This window comes from Siniperca chuatsi, linkage group LG12 (assembly GCF_020085105.1).
Source record: "Siniperca chuatsi isolate FFG_IHB_CAS linkage group LG12, ASM2008510v1, whole genome shotgun sequence".
Taxonomy (NCBI): Eukaryota; Metazoa; Chordata; class Actinopteri; order Centrarchiformes; family Sinipercidae; genus Siniperca; species Siniperca chuatsi.
In genome coordinates this window covers 11261210-11285171 of record NC_058053.1, presented here as the reverse complement: position 1 = coordinate 11285171, position 23962 = coordinate 11261210, and the positions used below count along the sequence as shown (strand labels likewise).

Here is a 23962-nt window from a genome sequence, read left to right as displayed (position 1 = left end):
GCATTTAATTTAATAAAAGGAAATGGTAAACACAAAAGTTTTATGCCTCTTTTATTGAAAAGAACTGAGAGCTGGAGCAGACTTTTCTAGCACAGAAAACTGAACACAGCCTCTCCATTCTCAGTTTTAACTCTGGGGACAAATGACTTGAAGGGTCTGGATGGTTCATAAAGTAGCAGCAGTTGATAAATATATTTTGGCCCTTAAACATGTGGTGCTTGATATAAACCAATACAAGTATTTTAAAATCAATTCTTTAATACACAGGAAACCAAACTTTGAGAACTGGAGTGATGTGTTCCACCTTTATAGTTGTTTGAACCTGATTTTGTTCAGTAATAGCACACTTTGGCTGGATTTTACCCATGTATTAGTAGTACTACTAGCAGTGGTAGTAGTAGTAGTATTGATAGTAGTATCCAAGTTTAAAATTGTATGTTTCCTGGACCAGAAGTAAGCCCAGTTCTAGATGATGAATAACCAAGTACATTTTTGAATAGACATCTAAAATTATTATTTAACAATTTGTTATTCCCTCCAGTTACCGTATACATTAATCAGATGGTCTATAATTGTTAAGTGGCTCACTCAAGCCTCTATAACTGTAATGGGGTTAACATGTATACTATTATCACCATCTTTAGAAATCTACTTTGCTCCCATCCTGATTCAGTGTTACAGTATGTGCTGTCAAGTTAGAAGAAGACCCACACCCAGTCTTGTTTTGGGTCATGGCATCATGACATTAAGACAGTGTGATTGTCTTGTCTGTGACAGCAGCTTCAGCCTACAGAGCGTAAAAGGAAGACCAAGTCATCAGCTGGAGAAAAAGAAAGAGGAGACTCTCCCTTTAGGCCGCTATCCGATTCCCTTCCTCTGTAGTAATGTGGTGTCCCCAGTAAAAGGGGCAGCGGGTAGTTTTGTTTAGCCTGCTCTCATCTAATTCCTGTGTGGTTTTGAGCGAGTGGGAGAGAGCATACGGGCCACAGAGGCTGCATCAGCCCCCTTAAGGAGCCATGGCCCCCGCTCTTAGAAATCCCAAGAAACTTCACACCTCTCTGTAGGTACTATAAATAGGCTCCATCTGTGCCCCCAGGCTCAGTTACAGCCTCATTCCTTTTGGCATGGTTGGAGGGCAGGGAAGGGAGCACTCAGGGTTTGAAAGAAGGGTGGGTGGGGGAACAGAACCAGAGTCCAATCTCTACTTTCTAGTCATCACAGATGGCTGATTGGGTGACCTCTGCTGCATGTTCTGTGGCAAAGGCAGTCTATCGGTGCTCTGGTGGTCATTTCCCTACAGCAAAATGCCAGTGACCTGGCGGCACCCAGCATCGTTGGAATGTTACACCACACTGCACTCATGGTATGATTTTTTCTCTCAAGCTCAGGTTCTTCACATTTCATTAATCATGCTTAGCGCAGGAGGACTCCAAGGTTAGGACAGGCGCTGTGTCTTAAAATCACTGCCTCTGTCATTTCTCCTTCACAGAATCTTAATTGCACAGCTCACAATTTCATGGTTGATGTTTTAGTCCTGGTACTAGTAACATGAATGACATTTCTTCTGTTTGGTAAGAGTTCACGTCGGAATCCAAATTAGGAATACTGTGAACTGAGGGTGAATTTGATGGATTACTACCAATGCAAAGCAGCAAGCAGGCATAAGTGCTTCAGATCACACTGTCATGCCTGAGAGGAGACAGTTATAGCGCCTGTCCTCAAGCAAACCTGGAGGTGATATCATGAAATGCTTTGCTTGTCGCCCCAGGGACAAAGCTAGAGGGTGAGGAGGCGCCACAGAGATCCAAGCATGCTAGTTTGCAAAAGAATATCCACAAAAACTCTTCCTCTCACATCAATCTATTCTTCAATCTAATCTCACACAATCCAAGAAGCTTCTTTGTCTTAGCTGATGAAAATCAACCTAGTTTACCCCGTACTTTACTTGATTGACATCATTTTCATCCCTGCGTGTGAGATCTTCTAGCCCGCAGCATCCCTCTCTTGGCTGCAATATCTCTCTAAAATGCTCATGCAAATTAGGTGAAATGATTTAAATAAAATTAAGTAGGCTAATAATAGTGTTTTGTTTAAATGTACCCCATTCGTTCCATTTTCCATTTTGTACTCCACTTTGGTTGTTGCTTCCCAATACTGTTTGCAGATGCTTAAACGTCCCAATTATCCCTTAGTGATCACTGATGTTTCATCTGATTTTATTCCCATTAGGCTCAAAATTATATTCATGATAATGTTTGAAACACAGTTGTGTGGGGAGATAGAAGCTGGCTAACTTCAAACCTTTATGGAAGGCAATGTGGGTGTCATTACATAGTGAGCAAGGTTTGCTGAACAAATGACTTTAATTTCTACCATTATCTTTTAATAGGCTGTGTGGACTTTTTGCACACACAATTTTGTTGGCTCAATTACTCTAAAGGAAGAAATATGTGAGCGGTTGAATTAGAAAAGGGCTAAAGAACCACACTTTTAGAGAACATGTTGACCAACTGGAAGACCAGACTGCCAAAGAAGGAACACAGGTCAAGTAAAGAATATCAATAGCTCTGACAGCTGTCATTCATGGTCTTGGCCCTAACTAGGTTATTTATAGATCAGTATTTTTTAGCTTGGAAGAAGACAGGATAATGCCACTTGCATAACTTGTGCATTGTACTCAGTGTTTACTAAGAACACCATCCTTCATCTTCTCTTTAACACTTATTTTGCCTTTTTCACTGAGGTTTAGTTAAATATCTCTGATCCATAAAAACAGGGTCTTTGGCTCTGCCCACTGAATTTAAATTCACACATAGCCATGTCCTCTTCCCATGCTACATGTTGATTTTTATTAGGTTTTAAGGTACTGGATACTACATGTCACTATGCACATTGTACCATGAAAATGGAGGAACTACTCCCAGGTGATATAGTGCTTACATTGGAGGTACAGTACAAACAACTTTTTTTTTAGCCATGCTAGCAGCAGGCTCTGGGGATCACAATGTCGGTCTTTCTGTCAGGCAATTGGTCCACCCCTTTTGTCCAGACTGAAATATCTCAACAACTATTGGATGGATTGACCTGGAATTTTGTGCAGACCTTTATAGTCCCCAGATGATGAATGCTGCAGATTTTGGTGATCCCTGACTTTTCCTCTAGTGCCAACATGAGGTTCATTTAAGTGGAATTTTGTGAAATGCATTGACAACTACTGTTCACATTTCTGGTTATCAGTGAAAAGTGTCAGCAACTATTAGATTGATTGCCATAAAAAAAAAAATCAGAGGGGAACGTGACATTTCAGACATTCATGTTCCTCTCAGAATTAATTGTAATCATTTTGGTGATCCTCTGATTTTTCATCTCGCACCATCATCAGATCAAAGTACTTTAGTCTATGATGAAATACCTGCGAAATGAATGACATTCCCTTCAGACTCAGCTGTTCTTGGTGTTTAGTGCTAATTAGCAAATGTTAGCATGACACACTAAACTAAGGTGGTGAACATTATAAATGCTAAACATCAGCATGTCATTGTGGGTATGTTAGCATGCTGACCTTAGCATTTAGTTCAAAACACTACTGTACCTATAGTAAGCGCAACCAGACAGAGCCGTTAGCATGACTGCAGACTCTTCGTCCAGTTTTCTGTCTCCGTTACAGGTGATTGTCTTGCGCAGAAGTGCCATGCACTGAACTTTAATTGCACAGGCCATGAGTATAGTCAAATCTTGAGCCCATGTTGCTGTATTCTCATAAATACGTAGACACTGGACTGCATTTCTGACAAGACCTTTAGCAATGTGTCTCCTTGATTTACACGTTTTCGACTGTGCAGATGCGGCACATAACCCCAACCCAAGCTGTTCTCCTGACTAGCAGGACAAGGCTTTACTAAATGAAAAAAAAGACAGAAAACCCAGCCTCTTGTGACTCAGGGACCTTTAATTTGAATTCCCTCTTCCTCTTTCCTCATTCTGCCATTATGGACGGCAGTGGTGGTCACCAAGTGTTGAAGTTGATCTTCACCTGGCAGGGGTCACTGCCTGACCTCACATCTCCAGTATGGCTTTCCCAAAGGAGCTGGACACTGATGATGAATAAGTGTTACATGTTTAGTCAGAAAGAGAAGATCGTTTATCACTAATGTGATACTTAGAATGACTCAGTAACAGTACACTAAACGTATTTAGAAACCTGTTTGTTCGGGTTGCTGGAGCCAACATTAACCCCACGTAAACATAAATCACACCACACAGATTTATTTACTCTTTGAAAGGCTATTTTTGTTATTTGTCTGGAGTTTTAGCAACAATAGAAGACATCATTGCAGGTTCAGTGTTTTAACACTGCTCACACACTACACACTGACTCACTTTGGATAAAAAACACTATTTGGATACCTAAAATACCCCTAAATGTCTGATTGCTTGACTTCACTTGCAACTGCTGAATACATATAATTCACATAATAAAACTTGTTTTCACAAGCTGACCTGCTATCACATCGTAATAAAGCCCACCTCAGCTATGCTGCTGAATCCATTAAGATTCTATAGTGGAGCTCAGATTGGACTGCAGCACAGGTGCAAGGACTGGGGCAGAGTTTCTATAGCGGGAGGGAGTGAAGGGAAGTCAGACTCAGACAAGGTGCTGTGGGGTGCCGGGGGTGAACCCTGATGACAGCTGAGGGACTGAGGCTTTCTCTGGCTTGGAGATGGGGTCAGTGAAAGCAAGTGGGGGCATGGGGGTGGGGAGAGGGCTGTAGGGTGGAGGAATTTATGCAGCTCCTTCGTCACCAGGCCCTGTCATGGTGGTGGGGGCAGGGCTGCACCGCTGGCACTGGGAGACAGATATAGACAAGAATTAAGGAGACAGAATGTGCACTCTTAGCCTTGTCTGGGTTACTGGCATCAGCAGCTGAAAGCTCCACTAGATCTCCATCTCCCTGTGCTTTTACGTCACATCCTCCCCGGGAGTGGTGGTGACATCTTCCCCCACCAACGCAGAGCCCCAAATTGAACACAGGTGCTGCTCTACCCAACACACATTGTCAGTGACCAGAAATAAACAATGGCTCATTATTAGATCTGAAAGACACCTCTTCCACCACCTGTCCACCTAAAGCCTGATCCCTTGACAGTTTCTCAAATACAAATTAGAACTAGTTTGATCAGTTGCTTCTTCACATCTTTTTTCTTTCCACAAACTTCCACTTGCATTTATTTCTTCTTAGGTTTTCAACACTACTTGGCACTAATACATATATATTCGAAATGCCACATATAAGATGCTCATACTGAGTAAACATATTCACCCAAATATCCCATGCTCTTATGGCTGCACCATTACATATGATATGTTGGGCATAACTTTTCTACACATTTACCCCAAATTGACTCTGATGTAGGTTAATTATATTTTTGGAAACTCTGGGATCTATGCTATATTTCAAATAAAGTTCAGTGCAATGCTTGGCTACACAGCTGGTAAAGATGGAGCCGTTGATGAGTTCAGCAGCGTTGCAGTCTGAGATGAGTTAACACTCACATCAGTAATATTATGGTGAATAAAAAGTGTCTAATCATTATAAGGCAAAAACCCACTAAAATCATATATTGACATTTTGACCTAACCTCCACCCTTTTGAAACTGCCTGTGATGTTCGCTGTCAATATCTGTCCTGAAGATCTGGCTTAAAGGATAAAGGTAGATAAAGTCATCAAATTAAAGGATGAGTGAACAGAGTTTAGGTTAAGTTACCTTCAACTACAGCGTGTCAGCACTGATACTACAGTGCTCAGGGCATAGACCACAACGCTTTATTCTTTTTTGGGAAACCCTCCTCCTTTATTCCCTGTATCTTAGTTCTTACCATTCATTGAAACATTAACTTCTACCTGACAGAGGCTGATGTTTACCGGGGTGAATAAGATGATAGGCTCCACACTGAATCTGCTCTTCACTTTATAGCGAAATGCTCTCTCTCTCTCTCATTTAGGCTTTAACGAGTCCTTTTCCTTGAGAGGCTAGTTGAGGATTAGAGTCTTATTTGTCACATGAGATTACAAAGAGGGGAAAATGGGCCCGGCATAATTTGCCTTTTAACATCTACAAATCTTACAGCGCTTAACTATCCTCAAATAGCAGCGAATGTTTCCCAGATGAGTCCAGATTGTGCGTAATGGTGCGCAACGCTGTGCGTAAAACTGTTGTGAGGAACACTTGTGGTCCACAGGAAATCGCATGGCCCCAGATAACCTTTCACACTGTTTCCAATGTTTTCGTTTTAGATTATAGATATATGGCATAAATAAACTTTCTGGCCCGCGGTCCTACATTCCATGTTTAGAGAGGACCCCTCTACACACACACACACACCCCTCCCATCCGCTAGCCAATCCTTACACGGGGACAGCGTTGACGGGGGTCAAGAGGAAAAATAGCCTCATATATATACACCCAGACGGTCATTTCTTGCTCCGAGTCCACTCCACTCTGTGCTACACTCCTTGTGTTGTCACCCGAACCGGGAATTGTGTGTGCTTTAGGGACAAAGTAGTTCTACTATCATCTGAAATGGCACCCAAGAAGGACGCTAAGGCTCCCGCCAAGAAGGCCGAACCTGCACCAGCACCTGCACCTGCACCCGAGCCAGCCCCTGCTCCTGCAGCGGCTCCCGCTGTCGACCTGTCCGCCGTCAAGGTACAATGAACGTCAAAGCATGAGTTCTGCTGTGGGGAGGGGTGGAGATAGGAATGGCTACTCAGGAAGAGCTGGGATTTTACTTTTCCATTCACGCTCAGACTGGCATGACAGAATAGACCAACTCCTCGAGGGAGAAAACAAGCAATGTTGTTTGAAAAAGTGTATTAAACACATTTGAAGGTGGGACAATGTGAGAATAACAGAGGACTACTTTGATCATAGGTGTCATTGTATTTACAGTGCAAATGCAGCCTAATTGTTCATGCATCAAATCCTAGAAAACAGTTTGTGGTTCTGGTCAAAATCTTATCATGGTTTCACGATCATATCTTTGGTTTAATGCACATCCGTTTTCACCTTGACATAACTGGCCAAGCACAAATAATCTTAACCAGAGTTGGCACATTCATTTGAACACCTATGAGTGGATGCACAGTTAATAGTGAGTTTGCTTGCGAGAGCAGCAGCAGGTTTGAAGGAACACACTCAGACTTTGCATAGAGTTGTACCAAGGACTGAGGAGACTGACTAGAACCATGGATAGCGCACCACGGCTAAGACCACGCCCCCCGGCTCACTGGATTGGACTAACAGAGTGGTGACTAATGTGTGATGGCCTTGCAGGGTGACACCAAATGTGGACATGTTAATGTAGCTAAAGATGGACCTCCACAGATCTGGTACCACCATGTGAAGCTAATTTTGGCAAAGAGACAAATGTAATCCCTGTGTTGAACTGATTAATTAGTCTAGATTAAGTGGAAATACCTGGTTATGATGGCCATGTCAAAACTCATGCATTTGTATGTTTTATACTAAAATGGCTGCTTTGTATTGGCTTCTAGGTGGAATTCAGCGCTGACCAGATTGAAGGTAAGTAGGCTACACCTCATTTTACCTTTGCAACCATGTGACACTCCATGGAGTCCATTAAAAAGACTAATACGTAAAGAGAATAAAACTATGTAGAGTACTTTGGGCCTCTCTTGAACATTAACATTAATGTCAATGCCAACCTGCAACATATTTGTTACAGCGTCTTAAAGTGTTCATGACGGATGGTCACTTCTGTCATTTTTGTGTTTTGACCATCCATGAGAAGAGCAGATGTCTTGTAAAATCTGATAGTGGCTATGAAGCTAAGAGACCATAAAGTTTCCAGTAGATTTTAAGTAAACTTTGAAATTCAGCAGCATGGTTGAAGGAAATAAAACTCAAATGGCTAAATCACAAAGAAAGCATCCACAACATGGCGGTCTTTTAAACAAAATCATAGTTTTTTCAAGTGAATATCAGCTGTTATCAGTGCAACATTTTGCAAGTAATAGTGTAGAGTAAGAGTATTAAAAAGTAGTGTATCTGCAGGCTTTCATTCCAAACAAACACAAGCTGATTGTACTAATTATCACCTTCAACCAGAGCAGATAAAACAAATACAGTAAATTAGCTGGTTTCAGGTTTAAAAAAAGCATTCAGATTATATCACATATTAACCATAGCCAGAGACCACTGATGTAGAGGGCTTCATATAATGACTGGAGTGTCACAAATCAATTCAGCCAATCCCTGTGTCCTGATATCAACTGCATATTGTTTATTGGGCTCTTGTTGGTGACATGGGACTCTGTGTCACTAGATCAGAGATATCAAACCATGTGCCAAGAGGCTACATATTTTCATAGCAGTCAAAAAATTCAGTAGCTCGGTAGTTTAGAAGAAAAGTTAAATGATAGTGTTTGACAGAAAGGAAAACCTGTGTGCTACTGGTCCCTTCTGACTCTGGATTGGAGACCACCGGACCAGACCTGTCTTCTGGCCTGCTGCTAGTTACACTGCAGTCAGCATTCCCTACATTTACTCAGCTCACTCACAGAGGGCCTTGCCTTTAAAAGGAGGGGGCTCATATTCTCAGCTATGTTTATCAATTCCAAGGTGGTCTTATAAAAGAGCCCATGGCCCTGCTGAGAGAGAGAGAGAGAGAGAGAGAGAGAGAGAGAGAGAGAGAGAGAGAGAGAGAGAGAGCTGAGATAGAAATAGTATGAAGGGTGACAGAGCTCAACAGGAGTCAGTCCATACAGCCCATAATACCACAACCTATAGAGTCGTATTGCCCTTGTTATATGTTTCCCTTGTCAGTTTGTAGGGGAGCTGCCTCCACCTGCGTGCAACAGCCACAACTACACTTATATGCAAACCACTGTCTCCAGTTGGGAAAAATGCATTTTACACATACTATAGAAAATGTAGAGATATATATTTCATTTAAAACAAAACACAGTTTTGTTTATTAACAAACTTAATTCAAAATCCACTTTGAAGCTACATAGATTATTATACCTTAAACAATGTTTATTATTAAACCTCGACATGAAGGGAAATAAAAAAATAAATCAAATGTTTTAAGACACAAAAACATACAAATAAGCTAAGCTTAGCTAAGTAAGCAAGGTTAAACACAATTAAATGTAAAATATTCCTTCACTACTAAATATACCTACTGTTGGTTCCTTTGTGTTATATTTAGAACTGCAGATGAAACTTACTAACTCTAGTACAGTACATTCATATAATAAAATTATAAATACAAATATAAATTATTTTGTTAATTCAACACTATAATGTATAACAAATACCCCCACCTGAGTAAGTTCATTATAATTTTCTACAGGAGTTATCACTTTCTAAAGGAATTACCATAGTGGATATAATACTACAGCAGTTGAATATATATTATAAAAATATATTGTACAGAATGATGATATCACAAGGTACAGTTTAGTCATTATACACTCAATGCTGAACACCTTACAAACAGAAATCAGTTAATGAATATGAAAATATTGGATTCATTAAGGCGGTGATATCCTCTTCTTCATCCACTCTGCAGACTACAGGGAGGCCTTTGGTCTGTTCGACAGGGTGGGTGACAGCAAGGTGGCTTACAACCAGATCGCTGACATCATGCGCGCTCTGGGACAGAACCCCACCAACAAGGAAGTGAGCAGACTGCTGGGAAACCCCTCCAATGACGGTAAGAGATATATTTCATATTTTTTCATCATTCGTCATTGAATTAGTTGAAGATTTTTGTGATTATGGTAAGGTTTTATAGATTTAAAGTTTTAAAGATACTTTTGGATGTTTGTGCTATTTGTTATATTCAAGTTGGATAATTTCAGTGTTTCCCAAAGTGCAAAAGTGAATATATTAGGAGGAAGAAAGGATCTGTGGCTGCTTTTGTGGCTGGAATCAGTCATGTTCAATAAAATCAGCTTTTTTCCTCTCCTTTGAAATCAGACTTGGGGTTGGTGCAACAATGCTTTTCTTCTACTAAAGAATTGGTCTGGTGTTGCTCTTTATACTGTATGTTTTGTTAAGGTTTTTAATCACACATATTGCTTGGTAATATCATACAAAAAAAGCAGGGAATTGTAATCTTGATGCATGCCTCTGATCTAGTCTGTGCAGACAGACGATGATGCAGGCATAAATCTCTGTAACCTTTAAATGAAAATAGCACTATGATGCTCTATCATTACTGACAGAACCATTGCTGCACCTCACTCTGCACTGCGGCACAGTCAAGACTGTAGCGAGTCTGAAAAATACCAAATATGATTATACTTGAAAAATAAAGAAATAAAAAAAACATGTATCTGTCCAAAATGGCACTTTGTCAGAAACTGTACTGTATATTATTGATGCTGAAAATGTGTTGACAAGGATTTTGCCCATGTGGTGCCTGTTTTCTCAAACAAGCCTGGCTTGTTCACCTCTGGATGGAACTGACTGCCATCTCTGTCTCCTTTCATGCAGACATGGCCAACAAGAGAGTAGAGTTCGAGGGTTTCCTGCCCATGCTCCAGACCATCATCAACAGCCCAAACAAGGCCCAATTCGAGGACTACGTTGAGGGTCTGCGTGTCTTCGACAAGGAGGGCAACGGCACAGTGATGGGTGCTGAGCTGCGTATTGTTCTGTCAACACTGGGTGAGTCAGGCCAGGGCACTGGTGTGTCTCTCTGTGTATGTGTGTGTGTGTGGCACTATGTATGTGTGTGTTGTTAATACTAGTTGTCCACTGCCTCCCCCTACAGGAGAGAAGATGACTGAGCCTGAGATTGATGCTCTCATGGCGGGACAGGAGGACGAGAACGGCTGTGTCAACTATGAGGGTGAGCCACAAATGAATATGCGAATGTAACAATCATTTATATTTGACACTGTTTATTATTTAACATATTAAAGGATTACAGACAAGTACTCAGTTTGTGACGAAAGTTGTATGTCTTCTTTGGCTCTGGAGAGAGCTTTACAGAATTTGAAAAGGTAACCCAGGTGATGTCATCATAAGGAAAGACGCTGTTGTATTATGGAAAAAGTAGGATGCGTTTTTTTTTTTTTAGCTTGATCCATACTAGGGACTAAAAGTCAGGATATCTTGAACTCTGCTGCTCCAATTTTGACCTTTCTTTTTTAATCTGTCTCTTGAGTCCCCCATCTTTATGGAAGTGCAATACTAAATCGCTGGAGTGCCCCTTTAAATACATATTTAACCCAGAAAGTGAGGTGTCAACTCCCACTTTCCACAGATATTCCAATAAAGTAAATATCTATGATTTTGTATTTTGCATAAACCAGACCAAAACATTTTACTGTGGAGTAGCCAGTCTCTCAACTGTTCTATGTTATGTGTGCATTTGAACTTTCAAGTCTAACAAATCCTTTATTGGATTATTTACTTCTCCTCACTCACTCATTGTCCCTCTCTCCTGTCCTCTCTGTGTGCCGCCCTCGTCTCCATCTGCAGCCTTTGTCAAGCACATCATGTCTGTGTAAGGACCCTGCCACTGCGGTGGTGACCATCAAATATGTGCAGACCCCATGGTGTCGTGACATCCACTCACTGTTTCCTGTACCACTTGAGGAAGCAGGGGGAACAAAGGACTATGAGATGTCATTTCCGGAAACCATCTTTCGTTTTGTTCTAAACTTTTTATCTCTCTTTTGTCCAACTGGTGCTTCCCCTGCCCCCTCCTCCTCATCCTGCTGTTCGGGAAGCCGTCCTCATTTCCAACGAGCTGTTTCTTTCCTCATTTTCACCCTAGTCCCCCTGTCCTGTTGTTTTTTTTTTTTATTATCACTGGTTTTCAAAGTGGAACGGTGATGGAGGGGAAGGTGGGATAATGATGACCATCCCCCTCCCGTCACTTATTGTCTGGATGGCTCTCTATCTGCCAGTGAAGTGGCTGGTTTGGCCCAGGACTGGCCATCGAAATGAATCCTATCCTCACCCAGCCCATCCCTAGGTCTTAAATTATTGTATCCTCTGCCATTTCACAATAAACTTTTCACAAACTCCCATTTTATTTCCCAATTTTTGGCTCTGTTTATTTGATGAAAATCATTAGCATAATTAATTCAGCCAGATGCATGTTAAAGGAATAGTTTTGACGTTTCAGGAAACATGCTTATTCGCTTTCTTGCCGAGTGCTGGATGAAACGATTGATACCACTCTCATGTCTGTCCATCATATGTGAAGCTACAGCTAGCAGTCGATCAGCCATTACTTTTTTGCTGTTTACTTGTTTCCAGTCTTTATGCTAAGTTGAACATCTGCTGGCTGTAACTTCATATTTACGATATAGACATGAGAGTGGCATCGATCTTCTCATCCAACTTTCAAAAAGAAAGCAAATGAAGCATATTTCCAAAAATGTTGAACTACTGACTATTAACTGTATGTCTTGTAATCTGAATAGAAGAAAGTACTCCGGTATCACTTTTTGTCCTTTTTATTGTCATTAATTATTGTAATGGTGTCATATCAACAAGAAAAAAACTGCGTACATCTACTTGACCTTTTAAATACATTTACAGTTGCTGTAGGGTGGAGCAGGAGGTGGGAAGGAGGCACACAGAGATGGGGTATGCAGAAAAAACACAGAAGCAAACAAACAGTTGCAGGTGAGGGCAGTAATTAGGCAGAAGGCAGGATATACCACAAATGGTGTCTGAAAAAGAAACTAGATCACCCAAACACTTTTTCCTAACAATTGTAACAGGATCCGAGTTCCCTCGGCTTGTTTTATTTTTCTTCATGAATTGTCTTTTTAATGGAGTTTTCAAAATATTTTTTTCCAACTTTCGTCTCCCACATATTGCAACAAAACATCCAGATACGGTAGCATACGTCATAAAACGGCATGGGATCTGCACCAAAACGCACACACAGACAGATTTCAGAGTAGCTTCATCTTCTGCTAAATCTCAGGTAGCGTCTTCCTCTGCGGTTCAGACAACCGACAGTCCTGATGAGCGCAACATCAGCCTGTGTTAGCGGAGGAATGTCCGTACTGTTCATTCATGTCAGCTGGATATCTGCAGCTGTGAAGACAGGATACTTTTAGCTGTTTCCTTTTTGGATGGAGGTTTGTGGAATGAGCTCCGGTGTTTAATATTGTCCTGGTATATAAACAGGTGTTTATATTGAACTACTGAGCAGGTACAAGTGTATGATGCTCTTCAACAGGACTGAGATGCATTCCTTAGCAACACTAAATCAGCTGTCTGACACTGTCACCAAGCATTACACTGTAAACAACTAATAACTACAAAACATGAACTTGTTTATTCTTTATCCAATAATTGAGGAAATAACTTACTAAAATCCTTTCTTGAGATTACAAAATAGCCTCTTTTAATATTAGAATCAATACATGCTTGTCATAACATGACCTGTTTCTTGCAGTAATGCAATTTTACAGGTATATTTTATAGCCATATTGTCACTTCCTTTCAAAATGTTTTTAGGACATGTAGATGGCAAAGAACTTGTATTTTTATACATGTTTCTATATATTTTTGTTAAATATATTATATATTGGATGACAAGAATGACTTGCAGGATGCTTGGTTTGTTAGGGGGTTTGGCGTCCATGCACGTTTACTGAGCAAGAACAACACGTGCTGCATGGTGTGCTGGCCACTTTACTTCTTATTTAATGTAGAAAAAAGGCTGTAGCGTCTTCAAAACACTGATCCAGGACCAGTCAAGCCAATACCTGGTCCCCACTTTGTATATATTACTTAACCAGTGCTCAGACTGAACTATTCTATGCAACATCATTCAAAAAGAGAGAGGGCAACAAAATGAATCAGAAATAGCACATATTTGAGTTTAAAATAGACAGGAAATAAAGAGGACCAAAGTACAGTAGCTCCTAATTCGAGTCTCTACTTAGAGTTGAGTGATGGATTTTGAAGTGGAGATGTTTAGAGGCTGTGGTTTAACTCAGGTTGGCCTCAGGGTGGCAGGAGTGGGCAGAAAAGTTTTAAGGGATCAGGATGTCCAGGGTGCAGAGCAGGAATCCAGAGATCCAGTGTTCACAAACCCTGCTTGGCCAGAGCTGCAGTGACATCCTCAGCCAGGGTTGCTAACTGCGGCGACTCCATCATGTTGAGACTGCCAGAGGATGATTGGTGGCTCTCCCGTTGGCGGTGGGGAGACACAGAGCCGGACAGGCCCGGTGACTGGACAACGATCTCAGCTCCGTGGTCCACTCGTGCCTTGGCCTGGTCGCGAAACATCAGCCTGTGGCTCTCAATCTAACAGAGGCAGGTGTTGTGACATGAGACGTGAATGGGGGAGAAGAAATACATCATTTTCATATCATGTAGAATGAAAATATTTATATGTATATTTGTGAGTCAGCTTTAGAACAACTGCAAATAGAAAAAATCCTGTTCCAGGCCGTGTCCTGTGTTGACTTCAGAGCCTAACTGAATACTTGAAGAACACAACTTGGGGTTAGTGTGGATTAATCTCTGCATTATTTATTGATAGCGGCCCATACTATACCTTTACTGATACCCTCACAGGCAGATAAAGGAGAAACAAGTTTTTGGAAGACTGGCTTGTTGGAAACACATTTTTTATATATATTACATGTACACTTAATAAACTTTGATTAAAACTTTATCAGTTTTACCCTACAGTACAACAGACTATGCATCTATCTTTTAAGATTACAGTAACGTTTATAGACACAAATTTTTTATCTTTCATTAAATTGTAAAAGTATGGCAACTTAAAAGTCTGCACACCATGACTTGTATAGGAAATTACACTCAAAAAAGAAGGAAAGAATTAAAAGTGTTTCTTATAAGAGTTCTAAATTGACTAGTAAGACAATCTCTCAAAAACTTGTTTTCCTTTAAATCATGGATGGGGAGCTTGGAGCTGACACTTACCATAATATGGCCTCCACCAGGAATGTGGTGAGCATTATCCAGGGAACCCACCTTGGCTTGGGCTTTGTCTTTAAAGTCCAACTTCATACTCTCTATACGCACGTTACCGCCCCCTGGAGAGAAGTAAAGGAAGTGTAAAAACTGTACAGAGGGAATTGAGACATTACATATCTACTCAGGTTCACACAGTGGTAGCAACTGACTAAAGGGGAAAAAAGAGTTGCTTGTACCTGGTCTGTTGAAACAGATTTCATTGGGAAAGTGAATGTGTAATGCTGTAGTGAAGGAGCATGCATGCTCAGCAAGCCCTTAGTGAATAAAGGGACCAGCAGATGGAGCTGCAGGACCTGAAGCAGTCACAGCAACACCATCTGGGAGGAGAGAGGGGGTTTCCACACCTCACAGCAAAACAACAAGTTCTCTGGACACCTGTCTTAGTCTTGCATACAACAGTAATGACTTAAAGGGCCAGTTCATCCAAATTAAAAAAAACAATATATATATATATATATATATATATATATATATATTGCCAATTACCGCTGGTTGTAATCATGCAGATGGGTTTTCATTCACCACCCCAACACAGTGGAAATAAATAGAATTTGTGACTTCCCAAAAACAATGTCTAATACTATCAGTAATCATCAAAACTGTGGCTGTGGACTGTATCTTTTTTGGGCCCACTCTGCACTCCTGGAAAGTTTTATAGCCAGCTGCGTTGGATCATAAACTCTGACTATGAAAACACTGTCCCGTCCTTACCCAAAGAACGTCTGAGGACCGAAACATCAATAATAAAGTGAGTACACGTTTTTGGTTCTTTCACTGTCAGTGATTCGAATGAAAAATTAAATTGGATGTATAACCCTCTCCAGGTTTGACCCAATCCAGTTCATCAACAGTTCAGCGCCATCCTGCTCCACACTCACACAGTCAGGGTAGAAACACACAGAACACAGTGAGGCCGCCAGGAATCACAACACCTCCCACATGAGGCCGCCTGTGGACAGATCGAGCTGTCAATCCAAATTAATTTTACTGCTTGCTTCCACAGATCAGTGCCGGAGCTTCATCTGACTGGTGTGTTATTTCAGGAGTTAAATATAAACTGCAAATTATATTCATTATTTAAATTGCATTAGATTGCACTTTATTGCCACTTTACAAACAGCTACAGTGCAATACATCTCAGAGTGTTGTTTAGCTGTATACAGAGTGCTGTATACAGGTAAACAAGTCTTAGAACACTGAACCTGTGTGACTCCTTGGCCCCATTTAACATGTGACCTGTATCTGGATATATTATCTGGATAATGACATATGCATTTACAAATGTTTTTAAATTGCGTTTTGCCAGGAAAGAGTTGCTAACTACTGCTACTACTTGTAGCTTTTGCCGGGCTTGCTTAAGCTAGCAGGAAGAGGTGTAGATAGGTGACATTTTTCTTGTTGGTCATGCTGTATGGATTGCATTTACACCTGCATGCTTTTACCTTGCTATAACATGGATTTTTCCTCATCCAGATAAGATTTCCTACCCCCTACAGGTCATAGTTCATTTAGGCTGGTTATCCCATAGTGCTCCTTTATCTGAGAGCTGCCTGGTACAACCACAGTCTGAACTGAACAGAGCATGGAAGATAGGTGCCTTGCTCAAGTGCATCTAAGCAGTGCTAAAGAGTGCTGGACATCCCGCATATAAATTCATATTGCAAGGTCAGAGATTGCACCTTCTGCTCACAAGCATGCTTCTCTAACCTTTATCCCACCACTGCCACCGCCAGCGTTACACCTCATTTCCCCCTGAACAAGTACAGACAGACTGTTACCTGGCCGATGATGGATGTTGTCTAGAGAGCCACACTTAGAGGTCACATGGCTCAAGTCAATCTTCTTGTTCTGTATCTGCACCTGGAAGAAGCAAAGTCAGGAAAAGACAAGGTCAGTGCTCACAGTTCACAATGAGGTTATAAACTCCCACTGACATTAAATGATGCTCACAGAGAAGATCCAAATAGTATCTTCCCTCTTCTGAATTATAGAGGAGGATATATAGTTTATCTGATCTGTACTAAACTGCAGTTGGAAGAAAATGATTGGGTATCAACTGAGAATAAAAGGCTGCAGTTTTCCACATTCCAACACAGTGATATCTAATTCCATGTAATTATTAAAAAACACAAGCAAAAAGCACAAGAGAGGAATACCAGTGACTATTAAATTACAGTCCTTGTGTTCTGCTGTGCGGAGAAATGCTGGTGTCTGTTTAAGCAACCAAACCAAGATTGAATACAAGCTATGTGCCGTAACTGTGTCTTGAGCTAAAAATGTTTTGGCGCATTCAGAAACCTGTCAAATATGCACCATAACAGTGAGGATTCAAAGTAGGAATGCACAGTTGACCACAGGCGGAGAGGAGATAAGGATATGCAGTTATGTGACACACCCTGGGGATCTGAAGAGAAAACCACAGAGAGATATGTAAGGAGTGAACCGATGAGACAGCAAACAGAGCGGAGCTATAACGCTTTAGACATAGCACAATGAACAAGAAGAGATACACCACGTCCTGAGATGAATCACTGGGACAGGCCTGTGGTCAGCAATCACTTTGCCAAGTCACTGATTTAGTTGATATGTCTTTTGTAACCTATGATTTGGTGTTCATTTTTGTCTGCTTTCTTACAGAGCCTGGGGGTGGGGGGACGACAGGAAAAAGAAGGGAAGGGAAAAGTCAGACGATGATGAACAACGCAGGTCGTGAGCCACATTACTAACCACAAAACCATGAGCACAAAGTATACAGTTTGCACCTTAGCCTGTGCATCTAGCAGGAGTCCCTTACGCATGCATACGACTAACAAAGATATACAGCATGAGTTTAAAGTCAGAGATGAGATGTGGTTTGTGTCAGCATGGGTGATCATCATGCTGCAGGTTGGCTCATCTCACCAGCGATCATATCTTTATGAAATCTATGAATATCTATTCAAATAAGCAAAACTAACATCCATTGTACTGTTGGAATCTTTTTCATTCCTTTGATGATGTTTTTTCTTTTGCATGATATATAAAAAACCTATCTAGTATTAGTTTTGGTACCACAGGTTGACAGGAAGTGAAAGGTCCAGTCAGGTGTATCAAGTGCATATTTAACAACAAATAGAGGCCTATCTTATAAAACATTAAAATTGACTTAAGCCGCACTTGATCATTTTGCACCTGGTCAATTCTAATAAGAGGTAACTAGATCTTGATACAGACTTCATTGAGATTCATCTGATTTACATCAAATGTGTAAAACTGCTAATTTGGGGCCCTAAATTTGTGAACCAAGGCACTTTGTGCAAACTGAGTTTACTGTGCACGGTGAACTCACAAATGTGACGGTGGTGGTGAAATATCTTCTATTATATTCTATATCATTGGGTGTGTTAGGGTAATTGGTCCTTTCATGCCGTTAAAAAGGGCGAGAGGAGCCGATGTAATCTCCCAACTTGTTATATGTACAGTACAATTTCAGAATGGAGTGGAGAGTAAAGAAAAAAAAATCTCATTGTGCAGACTTCTGTGTCATAGATGTATATATACAGCAACCAAAATCTTTGTCAGTTTACTGTCTAAATGCAAACAGTACTCTGCTAATCCATCTCCAACACTGGTCTATTCCTAAAGCTGAGGAGATCCACTCAAGTGATTGGTTTTGGCCTTCCCTTGTTACTTGCTCATGGTGGATTGACATGAGATATTTTTAGAGGCATGGAGCTGTGTGATTCTGACACTGAGCAATCTTTAGTTTTTGTGCTTATCATACATACTGTACCTATGTCACTATATAGTATAACAGAAGAAGGGATGGTCCGATTAGGTCAGATTAAAGTAATTAGACAGCTAAGGTTAATTTATTTTTGGGTAAGCAAGTTTGGCATTTGCTAAAAGCTGAAAATGTCTTCTGTTTACTTATCCTTTGGCTCCATCCGCTGGCCAAAACATGCCACCAACATCAGATGTCTGAGCTGAATTAGTGATTCTGTACAAACTGAAAGACCAGTGATTATGATGTTTTCTGTGCATAAGGATCCACACAGTAACCACTTTTGTCTACAGTAAATAACACCACTACTGTAATTACTTTTTTGTTTGGTTGCATAAACTGACAATTTTCCAAAAGCATTTGTGATTTTGTTGAAACAGCTAATTCTTGTTTCTGGTCACACCACTATGATATTTAACCAACACAGTTATATAAACAGCCATGGATTTGCTGTAAATTTTCTTAAAGCCATTAAGAGTGTTCCTCCACCAATTATAGTAAAATCACAGAAGACGGGAGTAGTGTGCTGCTGGCAGGCAGTGGATGGAGCAAAATGCAGTTAATCTTGACACCAAAATTAAAGTGCACTGCTGGATTACCAGTGACATTCCCCCTAATGTGCCACTCCTCCCACTGTGGTGCACAGTGAGTCACCAAATTACCAAAGAGACACGGGCAAAGTCACCAAACTACTTTTTGTACAAAGTGGAATTGCACCTGTACAAAAGAATACTGTAGCCCCCACAGGCAGAACTCTGCTACAGTCTTGAAATGTTATAAAGTGCTGGAGTATTAGACATTCAGCCTTTAGTATCATAAATTCCTCGCAGGACACAAACCACTACTAGAGAATTCTGTGTTGTTAAAGAGCAGTCAGGTAAAGAGCACCAGCACTGCTGCCTTAATGAGTGAGTGACTTAACAATGAATTGTGAAACTGTAAAGCGAGGTGGAAAAGGAAAATGCAACACTGAAAGAAAAAAACACAACAGAGAAATAACACTGACATGAACAATGGACTTGCGGCACAAGACTCACGTTTCCACCTCCTGCCGAGTAGCCCCGCCTGTCCAAGGACCCACACCTAGACTGAACATGGCTATAGTCCAGCTTAACACTGGGGATGAGAACCTGCAGGAGCGGAGGTGAGGAATGAGGTGGAATAAGGCTCGGGCTTTCTGGCATGGCACTTCATTTTAAACAGTTTATATCCTCCAGCTGTTTACATATTCTGTCATAGACATCTGAGTTTGTTTGACTGCAATGTAGACAGTAATATTTGACCTGGTGGTTCCCCTGTTGCTCTGGACAAACATCATTCAACGGATACAGTGACTCTAAAACTAACAGGCAAGACAGCTTCATCTCACTACATGTCTCCTAGCGTGAGCTTTTACCCTTTGTGTCAGCCTAGCTAATGTACCAAACCTGGTTTTAGTTTCTGGGTACGTCTGGTGACTCCTCAAGAGAATCTTCTTTACACTAGGCTTGCCTTGAGAAATCAACATTACATTCTCTAAAACAATAGATTCCTTGCAACAAATGGTGCTGAACTTTCCTGTTGAAGCCAAAACTAGTTAGTGTGCCTTTCAGTACAAGAGGATTTGTAGGTAGTAAATGGCTTGGGGTATCATTAAGTTTGGAGATATTGCTGCCATTAATTTTGACTTTGAGTCCATAAAGGAATGCAAAAACTGTGTCACAAGAAGAGACAGCTCCTCGAGAACATACTTAAATAAGTTGCCAGAATTTCCTTTATGATTTTGCACTTTGTGCGTTTAAACTCAAAATGCAAGTAGATGCAAAATAAAAGCAGTCAGCACTTGAGATCACTAGTTTAGGGTGCGAGGACAATACAATATGTGTGCTGCGATGGTAAATGGCTCTCTGTAGCTGCAAGGAGAGAAAGCAGGAGTGAGATGCAGACACAGCAATGTTGCCACAGTACATAGCACTAACAATAAATACATTTTGCCCAGCAGCACAGTAAAAGCAATGGGAACCACACCGGATAGGAAAAAGACACACATATTCAATGCATTTTGTGGAGAAAGGACTTAAGTGTTCTAAAGGAAAGGAGAGGGGAGAGGAGAGGAGAGACCATGAGATAACTTGAGTGGACCAATGCAATACTCTAAAGTGCTTTGAAATACTGTAACACCCAGTATAAGAATATGCAAAAGGCTTACTCAGTGCTCAAAACTTGCATACTGTATAGAATGAAAGTACATTTATACCTCTTATATATGTAGGTATATTTATGACATAGTAAACTAGACACACATATGACAAACAAGAAGAGGAATTTTTGAACGAGGGGGTTGTTAAACAGTATGTTGGTGCATGCATTCACTTCCCAATAACTGCATTGTTTACTGTTGTTGCCTTCCCTTGAGTGAGCCACATAGTGACAAAATTTCTAATAAGCGAGCCCTTCTGGTCTTAAGTAAGAGAACAAAGGCAGGAATTAACTGTAGTTGAAATTAAACAGTCCCCACAACCTCTAAAACAAAGTGTTGCCATAAAAATTGCCCTCAGTTTGAGTTGATAATAGCATACACCCTTGAATGTTAGTGTCAGTAAGATGTTAGAAATGAAGCTGTACATGACAATTTTTTTAAATGTTTCATTTTCCAGAGAAATGCTCCTCATTTCTTTATGATGGGGGCTGATGTTTTATCATCTGCTCCTAATTAAATAATATAAATGTTTTAGGCCTTTCTTTCTTTTGACTACAACCTGTCCACAGTGCACCACTGTAAATGAACCATGACAGCAAACGATTCAAACATTTAACTTAACAAAAATTTAAACAAAAATTATTTTAAAATTATTTTAAAAAATGACTGGAAATCAGAGCCATTAACAGTGAAGGGAAAAGCTAGATTTTTTAACTCAGTGGTAGACCCACCAATAGTCTCGAGACAGTGAGAACTAACTACCAAACACAAAACAAGACCCAATATACAGTATTAAAGGATTAAATGGGAAACTAACCAAAGAAAAATGATGACAGCTATATCTGCAGGTAATATGTCCTTCTTATTTAGCCCGGTCCAATGGGAAGTCAAGCCACTGTTAGATGGAGCTGGTAGGATTTAAAGTAACTTGCTCAAGGACATTTGAGCGCAGCAGATGTTTGCCAGCACATGGCTTTGGTCTGGCTCTCTCTAACCATGAGGCCACCCTGGTGCCAGACAGTTGGGTTATTTTGAGTTTTATGGCACTGCTCTCACAGCAAACAGGTGGCTAAATTCAGAAGCTCTCAGACCAGTTGCTCTGTTTTCATTGCCAGCCCATGTGTATTTGAGTAAAAATATAATGCTTAAAAGAACTATTGTAAAGCTAAACTTTAAAAGTGATAGTGAAAGTGTGAAAATGGAGACAATGAATTACATATGAGGTTCAAGGGTGAGAATCAAACTACAGTGGAAAAACAGGGAGTGCAGGTAAGAGACAAACTAATGCTAAGGATGATACTAAACCATCAAGCTACAGTAGCCATTTATCCAGATTTGCACAGCACAACAAAAAGCAACTTGTTGCATGTCACTTAACTGGATTTAAATAAAAATATACAGTTGGAACAAACTAGAATTAAATTATGGCCTTCACCCTCCTCCCCCATCGAAGGCTCAAGAGGGAGGAGAACACTTGGTCATGACAGAAGGGTACATACATTTCCTCCATGGGGAGAGTGCTTCAGATTATCCTTGGAGCTGCATTTTGGCAGTCCGTGACTGAAGTCCAGCTTCTTGTTTAAAATATGAATCTATGGAGAAATACAGAGATAATATGGGCCTCTTACATGGTGGATGGGAATGAATGCTTGTCATAACACCACTGGGAAGAGAGACCATAGAAGATACTGATGTACAATGTATTATATAATGTTTGATGTAGATAAATGACTTGGTCTGCACTGTGTGAAGAATGAATTGAGTTTTGATAGAAATTTCCAAACAAGTCTTAAAGAATTTGTCTGTGCGTGTTGCATATACTGTGTGTATGAGTGCATTTGTAAGTGAGTGTTGGAGATCATGAGCATGTGCACTAATGATTTTCTATAAATGTAGCACTGCTGTTAAATGAAACAAATACACCTAGTTTTTGGAAACTTGTCCCATCAATCATCCATCAACCCCAGTTAATCATTTAGTCCAGTTCTCTGTGGTAACAAAAGTAAAAATCCTGACTTTGTCTTTTTAATTATTTTCTTGTAAGTTCCTCAAATTTAAAAATACCGCTAATTTAAGACAGCTGATGTAGACATATTTGGGTTTGAAACCCTCTCAGGTGAGCAACAATATATTCTTTAACATGCACACGCACAGTAACTATGGGAACAGGGAAATAAGTGCTTAGTTTGGGGCACACATGTTCTTTAATTGTGTCCTATTTACGACCATCTTCTGCTAAACCTTGCAGCATATATTTCAAGAGTTCCTACAAAATCTAATATTCTCACCAACCCTAGTGCCCCATGAGCCAGTGGAATAGACAATCTGTCATTCACACTAATTATTTATTGCATTCCCATCATGGTTAAATTGATAAACAGGCCAGAAACTCGGTGCATTGCTTAAAGGGACCCTAGGATGAAAACTATTGAGGCTGGAGTGTGCCACTCAAATAAATACAGACTTTTTACAGTTCAGTTATAATCACAAATAATTTCTTTATAATCACTTAATAAATGAATATTATTATTATTATTATTACAATTGGAAGTGTTATTATAAGGTAATTCATTACATTTCAGTTGAAATGATGCATTCATAAACTCAGGAGTTTAAAAATATAGAATTGCAAAATACATACTTTTACATACCTTTACTTAACTTATGCATCAGCGTATCATATTCCATTTGATAATTTGTTTCCTGCCGCAACATTTACAGTTGCTATTTGATGAGCACTTTATTTAAAGACGGACCTTTTGAATTTAAACATGTGAGTACCTAAAAATTTGTTTAAGTCTAACCCACGGAGCAGGCACTCTGATTGGCTTGATCCCACACATGACTCCTTTCTATAACAGCTGGCCAAACAGGTCCTGCTGCTGCTCTGTGGGTTGGACTTCATTCAACATTTAAAATTCAAATAATAACTAATTGGTAAATTAAATGATTCATGCATTCAAGTTTTTTGTTTTTTTTACTTTGACTTTATTAATGCCTC

The 23962-nt window shown here is 40.3% G+C and overlaps 2 protein-coding genes across 10 annotated transcripts in view; one reads left to right on the top strand and one right to left on the bottom strand.

The window, feature by feature from the left end:
* Positions 1–6475: 6475 nt before the first annotated feature.
* On the top strand, positions 6476–12075 carry myl1 (myosin, light chain 1, alkali; skeletal, fast). The gene is made up of 6 exons (XM_044215578.1): positions 6476–6709; positions 7558–7585; positions 9600–9743; positions 10529–10702; positions 10809–10886; positions 11522–12075. Exons 1-6 carry the CDS (start codon positions 6584–6586, stop codon positions 11548–11550), a joined length of 579 nt encoding a protein of 192 aa, XP_044071513.1. The 5' UTR covers positions 6476–6583; the 3' UTR covers positions 11551–12075.
* Positions 12076–12491: 416 nt separating this feature from the next.
* map2 (microtubule-associated protein 2) overlaps positions 12492–23962 on the bottom strand; it is a 36297-nt gene continuing 24826 nt past the window's right edge. For 4 of the 9 annotated variants that reach the window (XM_044215575.1, XM_044215576.1, XM_044215567.1 and 1 more), the window contains 5 exons: positions 22461–22553; positions 19820–19912; positions 16798–16879; positions 14966–15078; positions 12492–14320 (listed from right to left, as the gene is read on the bottom strand). In XM_044215575.1, the coding sequence (XP_044071510.1) occupies positions 14099–14320; positions 14966–15078; positions 16798–16879; positions 19820–19912; positions 22461–22553 (603 nt within the window). In that variant the 3' untranslated portion in view covers positions 12492–14098. The remainder of the gene's footprint in view (positions 14321–14965; positions 15079–16797; positions 16880–19819; positions 19913–22460; positions 22554–23962) is intronic. The other 5 variants (XM_044215573.1, XM_044215577.1, XM_044215569.1 and 2 more) reach the window with 4 other exon arrangements.

What these genes read in the sequence shown, in the direction of transcription:
- myl1 (XM_044215578.1), top strand. Translation starts at nt 6,584, where the DNA reads ATGGCACCCAAGAAGGACGCTAAGGCTCCCGCCAAGAAGGCCGAACCT. An exon ending in TCGACCTGTCCGCCGTCAAG is followed by an intron (nt 6,710 to 7,557) that starts GTACAATGAACG and finishes ATTGGCTTCTAG; the next exon opens with GTGGAATTCAGCGCTGACCA. An exon ending in GGGAAACCCCTCCAATGACG is followed by an intron (nt 9,744 to 10,528) that starts GTAAGAGATATA and finishes CCTTTCATGCAG; the next exon opens with ACATGGCCAACAAGAGAGTA.